This window comes from Otolemur garnettii, unplaced genomic scaffold (genome assembly GCF_000181295.1).
Source record: "Otolemur garnettii isolate 467f Iridium unplaced genomic scaffold, OtoGar3 scaffold00256, whole genome shotgun sequence".
Lineage (NCBI taxonomy): Eukaryota > Metazoa > Chordata > Mammalia > Primates > Galagidae > Otolemur > Otolemur garnettii.
This window is the reverse complement of record NW_003852651.1, coordinates 1,034,799-1,045,849: the sequence shown is the minus strand read 5'-3', so window position 1 is coordinate 1,045,849 and position 11,051 is coordinate 1,034,799. Positions and strand designations below refer to the sequence as shown.

The 11,051-nt window shown below is 46.5% G+C and overlaps 2 protein-coding genes and 1 pseudogene across 3 annotated transcripts in view; 2 read left to right on the top strand and 1 right to left on the bottom strand.

Annotated features, from left to right (window-relative positions):
* Positions 1-5,709, top strand: part of FGD1 (FYVE, RhoGEF and PH domain containing 1) — a 48,206-nt gene extending 42,497 nt beyond the window's left edge. Inside the window, exons 13-18 of the mRNA XM_003802725.2 lie at positions 2,003-2,033; positions 2,540-2,641; positions 2,999-3,124; positions 3,289-3,450; positions 4,515-4,658; positions 5,213-5,709. Coding sequence (XP_003802773.1) covers positions 2,003-2,033; positions 2,540-2,641; positions 2,999-3,124; positions 3,289-3,450; positions 4,515-4,658; positions 5,213-5,518 — 871 coding nt within the window. The 3' untranslated portion in view covers positions 5,519-5,709. The remainder of the gene's footprint in view (positions 1-2,002; positions 2,034-2,539; positions 2,642-2,998; positions 3,125-3,288; positions 3,451-4,514; positions 4,659-5,212) is intronic.
* Positions 1,527-1,888, top strand: LOC111722455 (annotated as a pseudogene).
* Positions 5,562-11,051, bottom strand: part of TSR2 (TSR2, ribosome maturation factor) — a 6,943-nt gene continuing 1,453 nt past the window's right edge. For both annotated transcript variants that reach the window (XM_023508545.1, XM_003802724.3), the window contains 3 exons: positions 8,146-8,237; positions 7,260-7,436; positions 5,562-7,036 (listed from right to left, as the gene is read on the bottom strand). In XM_023508545.1, coding sequence (XP_023364313.1) covers positions 6,902-7,036; positions 7,260-7,436; positions 8,146-8,237 — 404 coding nt within the window. In that variant the 3' untranslated portion in view covers positions 5,562-6,901. The remainder of the gene's footprint in view (positions 7,037-7,259; positions 7,437-8,145; positions 8,238-11,051) is intronic.

Genomic DNA, 11,051 nt, shown 5'->3' with positions numbered 1-11,051 from the left:
TATATAGGGAAAATTCTGTAAAATATTTACAAAATATTCTCTACATGTTGACCACCTCTTTGTAAAGTTTTGCAATGAATATTTGGTAAATATTAGGTAAATAAAAGTACATTTAGAAACAATTTCCCATTATAAAGTTGTATGGAAACTTTATAGGTAACCTTTGGGACACCCTTTAGAAAAACTTGGCAAATGTTCTTTTCATTTAACATATTGGAAACATTTTTCTGCATCATTACTGTTCTCTTGCAGTAGTGATATGCACTACTCCCAAGTAGCTGGGATTACAGGCAACGCCACAATGCCTGGCTATTTTTTGTTGCAGTTGTCATTGTTGTTTTAGCTGGCGGGCGCCAGGTTCAAACCCAACAGCCTCAGTGTATGTGGCTGGCACTGTAACCACTGTGCTACAGGCACCAAGCCTATATTGTATTTCAATATAATAACAATGTCCATTGTAGTGGACATTCTTGTGGTTCTAAAGATGCATTCAGACTTTCATATTAGAAAAATACTTTTAATGTCTAGAGTGTAGATATGGAAGGAAATTAAAAGAAATCAGATAGGAGATAACAGAGAGGCTGGGTCTTAGTCCTACTGATGAGACTATAACAGGACAGAGGCCTTGGAGACTGAAGGGAAGACAAGAGAGTCATGGAAGAAAGGCAAAGGAAGGGAGAACTCACACTGATTGAGCATCTAGTGTACTTTGCCTTTCTTCCAAGATAGGAGAGTCATGGAAGAGAGGCAAAGGAAAGGAGAACTCACATTGATTGAGCATCTAGCTGGGCACTTTATACAAGTTACCTCAGTTACTGATCGGAACAACTCAGTGATAATCATCATCTACAGGGTGGGCACAGTGGCTCACATCTGTAATCTTAGGACTATTGGAGACTGAGGTGGGTGGATCGCTTGAGCTCAAGAGTTCAAGACCAGCCTAAACAAGAGCAAGACCCTGTCTCTAAAAATAGCCAGGTGTTGTGGTAGGCGCCTGTAGTCCCAGCTACTCGGGAGGCTGAGGCAGGAGAATCTCCTAAGCCCAAGAGTTGGAGATTGCTGTGAGCTATGACCACACAGTACTCTACTGAGGGTAACAAAGTAAGACTGTCTCTAGAACAAACAAACAAAAATAATAATCATCTCTATTTTACAAATGTAAAAATAAATAAATAAACCTGCCCTCCTTTTTCAAACTTGACATCCCAGCAACAAGAAATTATTGGTGTGGTTCTTTGTATGTTTTATACTCGTTCTCACATACTTTACCCTTATACTTTCTACCTGAGGCCTAGCACCTCCTTGAGAAAACCTTCCTTAAAAGCCTCCACCCAAACTTCAGGACAGGGCATGTACCCGCCTCTAGGTTCCTCAGCCACATTTGTACAGAACTGATGCATCCCTCTGTGTTGTCCCTTTCTCTCTCCTCCACTTGACCATGAGCTCCTTTGAGGCAGGATCCTCTCTGAAGCCTAAGATCCTAGCACAGGGCACGAAAGGTGTTATTAATTGTTGAATAAATAAAGTCAGGTTAAGAGACTTGCCCAAGGACACACAAGTAATACATGAAGAAGCTGAAGGGCCTTTTGCCTCGTTGCACTCCTGAAAGCAAGATAGGGCACCAGCAGCTCTACTGGAGCCACCTGTGAAAATTCGGCCAGGGTTCTCATTCTTGCCGCGTTCTTGTTCAAACTGGCATGGTCTGATCCGGAAATACGGCCTCAGTATGTGCCGCCAGTGCTTCCGCCAGTACACGAAGGACATCGGGTTCATCAACTTGGACTAAGTAATCTTTCTTGAATGGATTATCCAGGGGGACGCAATCAAAGAAACCATGCTATGCTAACTTACACATATGGCCAATTCATGTACATAAAATAAAGTTTAAAAAAAAAAAGCTGAAGGTCAACCCCAGGTCTGTCTGATTCTAAAACACCTGATCTTTACCACTTCCAGTTGATTTTTGCTGGCCTGCCTAACCCAATTTTTTTTTCTTCCCAAGGACTGAGGAGGAGAAGAAAGACTGGGTCCAGGTAACATCCAAGACGACTTTGTATTAAGGGGCTGGAAGAGTATTAACAGGTCTCTGAGGGGTTGGTGGACTCTATTCCAAAACACATTTAACCAAAATGGGCCTAGACACCTGCCTTCCAGCAAACTTTACCATTTCCATATTACAGATAAGCAAACTAAGGGGTACAGAGGTTAAGTAGAAACCTGCAAATTCTTTTAAAAAGCTGGTTACTCTGAGAGTCTAATTCCAGTGAGTCAAGCCCTGTAAAATCTTAAACCCAAATGATGGTCAGGATGTCTGCTTGAGGTGTTTCTGCCACTGCTCCTGCCCCATTTTACTATTATTAACCCTATGACCTACATTTGGGAAGGGATTTGCTCAAGGTCATCTGCCTAAGAGAGATAAAGCTGGACCTGGAACCCAACTTTTCTGACTCTAGGCTAAGACATAGGAAAGAGAGGAGAGGGTAGAAATGGGTGGCTTGTGGAGTGATCTGACCTCTCACTTCTTACATCTCCTCCTCAGGCCATCAACTCCACCCTGCTGAAGCATGAACAGACGCTGGAGACCTTCAAACTATTGAACTCAACCAACAGGGAAGATGAAGATACCCCCCCCCATTCTCCAGTAAGTCCCTACTCTCTCCCCCTGCACTGGGCCCCCTTTTAGGCCTCTTAAGTCCTCACTAGACCTTGAAATGATCATCTCCCCTACCCAGAAAATAAAAACCAGAGAGGCAATGCATGACCTCAGAAGCAGTCTTTCGTGGTTGGATTACAGAGAAAACTTTGGGGAAACCAAGTCTCAGAAACTAAAAATGACTTCTCTTCAGTAGCACAGTGAAGTAGGAGCAGAGGCAGGTCTTCTAAAAGTATCTGTTGCCACCTACCCTCCTTCCATGATAATACAAGCCTAGGGACAAGGGCTGTCTGGACTGGGCTGGGGAGTAGGTGTCTCTGATCTGGGACCTGGTCCTCCCTCCAGAACGTGGATCTTGGGAAGCGGGCACCTACACCTATCCGGGAGAAGGAAGTAACCATGTGCATGCGCTGTCAGGAGCCCTTCAATTCCATCACCAAACGCAGGCACCACTGCAAGGCTTGCGGGCATGTGAGTGTTGGGGGCGTAGGGGCAGACCTAGGGAGGGGACAGACCAGCAGCCAGAAGGCTGGGTACCCCCCAAGTGTGGGGAGGCCTTAAGTTTTCTGTGGGAGTTGGTACACTGAAGGGGGAGGACTGCTAGAATCAGGCTGCTCTTGCCTACTTGCCCCCAGGTGGTTTGTGGGAAGTGCTCTGAGTTCCGGGCCCGCCTCATCTATGACAATAACCGCTCCAACCGTGTATGCACTGACTGCTATGTGGCCTTGCACGGGGTGCCTGGGAGCAGTCCAGCCTGCAGTCAGCATACACCCCAGCGCCGGAGATCCATCCTGGAGGTAAGAGCCAGGCTCCTAACTAATTTTCTCAGTGACTTAATGGGCTCAAATAACTTACCCAGTATGACTGAGGCTTGGGCACCTGTGAAACAGGGTGCTGTGTGAATTCACTAATCAAATGACCCAGGCTTGAGTAAAATGAGTGCTAGAGTAAATGAAAGAGAGTAATTTTTATTGAAGTGCTTTAGACATTTAAACCTCACAGTAACTATTTTATCCATGCTATTATTATCCTTATTTTACAAATGAGGAAACTAAAGCCCAGAGAATTTATTTGCCCAAGATAACAACAAATGAGTGGCAGAGCTGGAATTAAAAAAAAATAACAAATTGTCTTTCTTATTACAAAGTAAGGTAAGTAGGACAATATGAAGAAAAATAATAAAATACCATTTTCCTTCTACCCAAAAGTTACCACTGTTAACATATATCCATCCTATCTTTCCAGGAATATGCACATACACACATTTTTTAGGTTTGTTTTTATAAACAAATGTATTTAACACTCAAAGAACATTTAGCCTGTGCCAGGATGATTCTAAGTGCTTTGCATATATTAATTCATTTAGTCCTCTCAACAGCTCTGTGTTCTCCTTCCAAGTCAATACATTTTCATCTGGAGCTGGGATTCTTAGCTTGATTGCATTAACCACCCCCTCCATCCCCAAACCACAATGCTAGACTGCCTTTCACTGAGTATAGGGAAATGGATATATGATGAAAGATGAAAAGATGAGGCGTAAATGCCTGAATGACTTGAGGAATAAATGGCCTGAGTGAAGAGAGAACACCTGCCTGGCATTTAGATGCCTCCACTGAGATCCATACACCCCTTCCACTGGTTTTTAGAGGCAACAGCCATGGTCTGAATCAGGCAGACAGGCCTGGCTTTGAATCTCTACTCTAGTTGATTCACTGAGTGACATTGGCCAAATCACCCCTGCCACCCAAGCTTCAGTGTCTTCACCTGAGACATGGAGTACCAGTCCCTACACTGAGGGAGTAATAATGTCAAGAAGAGCCAGACTAGGCCTTCTGTTAACACCCCTTGTCTCTGGCTACAGAAACAGGCCTCAGTGGCTGCGGAGAACAGCGTCATCTGCAGTTTCCTTCACTATATGGAGAAGGGTGGGAAAGGATGGCACAAGGCATGGTTTGTGGTCCCTGAGAATGAACCCTTGGTGCTATACATCTACGGAGCCCCTCAGGTGTGGATTCTACTCCTTCCAGTCCTTTCAGCCACCCTCCCTCTTTCCCTTAGTCTTTGACCTCTCCTTGGCCTTGGGGGATTTATGCAAACCTATCTCAACCTAGAGGGAATTCAGAAGCCCTACCCCTAGGAGATTAAGGATCTGCTAGAGAAAAGGAGTGATTTTGGGCCAAGGTATATGGGGAAAACGGGTGAGATGGGAGGGGGATGGCTTCCTGGAGGAAGGAGCGAAGATTGGGCACTGCTTGGTTCAATTTGGAATGGGGAAGAGTATGTAGACAGCAGCAATACAACAGAGGCCTGAAAACATTATTGGGTATTCTAAAGAGAATAGCCTAGCTGGTGTGGGATGTAGGAGAAAGTAGGTATTTAAACCAGCCTACATTCTAGCCCTGGTTCAGGCAGACATTCTCCTATTATTAACAGTGGAGTCACAGAAGGTTCTTGAGCAGGAGAAGAAAAACAGGAGATCAGATGAAAAACCAGTTAGAAGTTGGGGCAGGAGATAAGGTCCAGCCCCAAGGTAACCTTAGCTCTTTCTTTTCTTCCCAGGATGTGAAAGCCCAGCGTAGCCTGCCCCTCATTGGCTTTGAGGTGGGCCCTCCTGAGGCAGGAGAGCGGCCTGACAGAAGGCATGTCTTCAAGATCACCCAGAGCCATCTCAGCTGGTACTTCAGCCCTGAGACAGAGGAACTACAGCGACGCTGGATGGCTGTGCTTGGTCGGGCAGGCCGTGGGGACACGTTCTGCCCAGGGCCCACACTGTCTGAGGACAGGGAGATGGAAGAGGCACCAGTGGCAGCTTCAGGAGCCACTGCTGAACCCGCTGAAACACCCCAGACCCAAGACAAGATCTAGAGCGTTTGGGGGGGAACTGGGAGCCCTCATCCCACACCCTTGTCCAACTGGGGGCTCCAGCCCCTTCCCTCCCAGCTCAGTCAATACTTGAACTCCCATCACGGGCACTTTCAATCCTGAATGCTGGGTCTTGGGTTTTTAATTCATCTTTTCACAAAATGTGGGCTTTAAAAAAAATATTCCTACAGTGATGTTAACTTTTTTTAATCCCTATCCCCAGGGAGGGTGGGAGCTATTACTAGACCTATCTGAATTAGGCTGTCTTTCCCCCCACTCCTCAACACCTTTCAGATCCTGCCTCTACCCAGTTCCCTCCAAAGCACCAGAGGCAGGTGAGCTGGATCCAAGTGCCAGCTCTGCCACTGATCCTGGGACCCTTTCCCAACCCAGCCTCCTCAGCCAGTGTCTTCACATGTGGTGGTTACTAGACCCCTCCTGCATCTCCCATGGCTTATCTAGACCCATGGCAGGGCCACTGGGCAGGACAGGAGAATGGGGGGAGGACAATGGATACTCTTGTTTTGTTTTCTAAGAAAAATACAGTTTATTTCAGGCTTACAGTAACTTTCAGAACACCGTTGTGCTCTGTTTGTGTAAAGTACCAGGCTACTAGGGTGGTACTTTGCTCACTTGCTGAACATTGAAGCCCAGCTTTTAGAGAGGCTGATTCCAAGGCCACAGGTCAAGCCACAGATTAAACAATAAGGTCCTATTTATTAGAATCTTAAGCCTCATCGTTGGACTTAAATGGGATGGGATAAAGTGACAAAAGAGGTGGGAGGAAACAGAAAACAAAGCCCAGCTCTTCCAAGCTCACTACCTAGCCAAGGTTTTAGAATTCCTGCAGGAATGTAGGTAGGGAGGTTAGGCTTCAGGAAGGGAACACTCCTATGAGATTCCATGTTCTGGGCAGGGATAGAGCTGTTCTATGTGTGTATGGTGGGGTGGAATAGGGAGAGGCCCCACAGCAACTTTTGCTCACATCTTCAACTTACCATTCCTGACCCAGCCATCCGTCTAACACTGAGTACAGGTCTCCTATAGGTCCTTTCCCTCCACAAATCTACCTATCTACTGTCAACCTGCATCTAGCTTCTCCAGCCACAACCCATACTCATTCCCCTCTTCTCAATGACTATTACCAAGAGACACAGCTGAGAAATCTGTCCTCATCACTCAGATGGTAACTTAAAAGCCCAAAGGGCCATGCTGGACCAAGTCCTACTACCCCCCCAAAACCAACGACCCTAGAGCTTTTCTTCCCAACTGGAGAGGGGAACAGGGGAAAGGGTAGGGATAGGGTAACTAGTCCAGAGGTCAAGAACTCTCCAAATAAGCCCCTACAAACAAGTCTCAAAACTAGCAAACAAGGGCCCAAACCACTCATTTCTTTCTCCGGACAATGGTCCAGCCATCTTCCACTATATCTTCTTCCTTAATAGCCTGAGAGGCTGGATCACAGGGTTCAGGCTGGGAGCAAACCCCATCTGTAGCAGTCCCATCATTTGTTGCTGAGACCTGGAGGGGAAATAAAAGACAGAGCTAAATACATTGGCTAATGGGGATTCAGGCTTTGTCCCCAGCTTTTCCACGACTGGCTGTGTAATTTTAGGAATGTTCTCTGCCCTCTCTGTATAATACCACCACCACCACAAACATCCTCCTTGTGAATCTAGCTGCTCTCCCATAAAATTGAAAACATTTGTATCCCCCCCCCACATCCAAGGAACACCCACTTCACCTCCATTTCTTCCACACTGTCTGTATCATCCTCATCCTCATCAATCTTTCTGGTTGTCCTAAGTGCAGAGGCTGTGACTCTGCACTTTCTTTGAGTGATTTGGGAGGCCATCTCCCTCAGAGCAGCCCCATCACCCCTCTGGAAGTGGTGGTACATGGTCTGCAGCTGCTGGCTCACCTACCAAGAAACATTCAACCAGGTTGGACTTTTAGAGAATCTACTATGCAACCAGCCTATATTTACAGCAAAAGTGGGGAATGGGTTGGAATTTTCCAAAAGAAAACAGGTCTCTTTCCTCCCCAAGGAGCTCACTAATAAAGCAACATTTCCACATTTGAAGGGGTCAGGTGAGGGCCTGAAGCAGAGAAGGTACTAGAACTGGTCTTTGAAAAAGATATAAAAGGGAAGGCAATCCTACTAGGGAGACCAATGTTAACCAAAGCAGGAATGAAAATGAACCTGGCCTGACCCTCCCTACCCTTGGGGTAGGGGTGAGGGAGGTACAGCCAGCCTGAAAATGGTATATGGGAAGACCTAGAAAGACTAGACTTGTTCCTCTAGGCAACAGGGAATCATAGAAGGGTCTTGTGCAGAATTCTAGAGAAGAATGGTTAGAGACAAGAGCAGACATCCTCACTATGGCCCACGGCCCACGTGGGGCCTGCCAAGGACATTTATCCGGCTGCTGGGTGCTTTTGCTGCCGCTGCCTGTCCTGCTTAGCAGCCGACTCGTCCTAGGGCCCACAGTCCAGCCCTCCAACAGTCTGAGGGATAGTGAACTGGCCCCCTGTTTAAAAAGTTTGAGGACCCCTGGACAAGAGTCTTGGCCCAGTTGGGAGAAAGACTGCAGGTAAGGAGATAGCAGCTGTGCCCAAGATAAACTCACCTGGGGCAGACTCCCATCCTCCACAACTGTATCAAATTCGTTGGTCATCAGCTCCCCGAGGAAGTCTTGTACCTCATCTAGCTCCAGGTTGGCTAAGTAGAAAAGGACAGGTCCCTTTGGTCAAGACCAGCCAATTTCATCACTCTTGCCCACTACTCTTTAATACCTACTTGGTGGGTCTGCCTGTGGTTAGTGGGTAAAGGTCCAAACTATGAGCCTTTTATTTGGTAGAGTGCTGACCATTCTTTTTTTTTGAGACAGAGCCTCAAGCTGTCCCCCTGGGTAGAGTGCTATGGCATCGAAGCTCACAGCAACCTCCAATGTCTGGGCTCAGGTGAGTCTCCTGCCTCCGCCTCCCAAGTAGCTGGGACCACAGGTGCCCGCCACAACGCCTGGCTATTTTTTGGTTGCAGCCATCATTGTTGCTTGGCGGGCCCTGGCTGGATTCGAACCCACCACCTTAGGTCTATGTGGCTGGTGCCTTAGCCACTTGAGCCACAGGCACCGAGCCAGTGCCGAGCATTCTGTTTTTTATTTTTTATTTTTTGCAGTTTTTGGCTGGGGCTGGGTTTGAACCTGCCACCTCTGGCATATGGGGCCGGCACCCTACTCCTTTGAGCCACAGGTGCTGCCCCCAGCATTCTGGATTTTAACATAATTTAAAAAAAAAACACTAAATATTAAGACCTAATTTCTAATCTCTTGAATCCTACCAAGTCCTCTTCCTACAGCACCCAGCCCCACACTCACCCTCTTTAATTCAGCCTATTCTAACTGGCCTCCCATTTGTGCAACCTTGAGCAAGCTACTTATTCTTCTCTGAGCCTCAATTTTCTTATCTGTAAAGTGGATCTAATGGTGATCTCAAAGGTCTATTATGAGGTTGTCATCCAATACAGTGCCTGGAACAGGGGATATCCATTATCCATATCAATTCCTATCACTCAAGGGCTGAAGTTTTGGTTTTTTTTTTCCTGAGACGGAGTCTCAAGTTGTTGCCCTGGGTAAAGTACCATGGCATCACAGCTCACAGCAACCTCAAACTCTTGGGCTTAAGCCAGTGGGTCTCAACCTTCCTAATGCCACAACCCTTTAATACAGTTCCTCATGTTGTATTATGGTGACCCCAACCATAAAATTATTTTCATTGCTACTTCCTAACTGTAATTTTGCTACTGTTATGAATCGTAATGTAAATATCTGATATGCAGGATGTGTCTTCCGATGGTCTTAGGGGCTGGGACCCACAGGTTGAGAACTGCTGGCTTAAGGGATTCTCTTGCCTCAGCCTTTCAGGTAGCTCAGACTACAGGTGCCTGCCACAATGCCCAGCTATTTTTGTTGTTGTTGCAGTTGTCATTGTTGCTTTAGCTGGCCCGAGCCGGGTTCGACCCTGCCAGTCTCGGTGTATGTGGCCGGCGCTCTACCCCCCGAGCTATGGGTGCTGCCAGGGCTGAAGTTTTTTGTTGTTGTTGTTAGAGACAGAGTCTCACTTTGTCATCCTCAGTAGAGTATTATGGCATCACAGCTCACAGCAACCTCCAGCTCTTGGGCTTAGGTGATTCTCTTGCCTCAGCCTCCCAGGTAGCTGGGAATACAGGCACCCACCACAATGCCCCGCTATTTTTTTTGTTGCAGTTTGGCCAAGGCTGGGTTTGAACCTGCCACACCTGGTATATCGGGCCAGCACCCTACTCACTGAGCCATAGGTGCCGCCCAGGGCTGAAGATTTTTAAGTGTTGAGATATTCACAACTATGGCTCCAGTAATATGGGAAGCCATAGACCAATGAGACAGGTGAGAAGAAATGGATGTAATACTTTCAATGACTAAGCTGTCATAGCCTTGACACCAACACCCTATTGTGTGACCTTGGCTGAGCTCTAGTTATCTTATGGGTCCATGCTCTACTTTTTCTAAATTAGAGAGTAACTCAAGAAAGTCTTCCACAGAGCTCCTCACCTTTCTATCTTCTGTATGTTCTCCCTGGGAGAGCTTATCCACCCCTTTTCCCTACCTCTCAAATCTAATATTCCCCAAATCTGTCTCTAACTCATACTACTCTGTGTCTGAGTGTTTCACAGGTGCTTCAGATCTCCATATCCAAAGCCAGACTCATCACCTTATCCTCCAAACTTGTCTCCCAGGTCTCTTTATTCCATGAAAGGCACCTAATACACCCAGCAACTCTAATCAGGACCCTGTCTTTTTCTCTCCCCATCTATATAGTCAAGCAATCTCCAAGGCCCTAATCCACCCTTTCTTTTCCATGTCTATTGCCAGTGTCCTACTTCAGGTTACACCCTCTCCAGGGTATATTCCATCCATACTTCCTGAACTTTCTAGCCAGTAAATCACATCCTATTACTCACCTTAGAACCTGCCCATAAATTTTATCACCTACTGCAATGTTTTACAGTTGGCCTTTGAGAAATATCCGTTCTGTTTGGTTTTAAAGGGAAGCTATCCATAAAAAGCTAATAGGAAACAAAAGCAAGTAGGTTTCTTTTTAGTGGTTCTTATTCTTATCTAAGCCTTTAATATGTTTATGAGTATTGAAACTCAAATGGGAGCAGGAGACAAGAGCTTCTTATACAATTTGACAGGAGAAGCTCTTTCTTCACTAAACATTCTTCCACAGCATACCTTTTAGCAAATATTGGCCTAAATGATAAAATCAAAGGCACAGGCTCGGCACCTGTGGCTCAAGTGGCTAAGGCGCCAGCCACATACATCTGAGCTGGTGGGTTCAAATCCAGGCCAGGCCCACCAAACAATGACGGCTGCAACCAAAAACAAAAAATAGCTGGGTGTTGTGGCAGGCGCCTGTAGTCCCAGCTACTTGGGAGGCTGAGGCAAGAGAATCGCTTAAGCCCAGGAGTTGGAGGTTGCTGTGAGCTGTGATG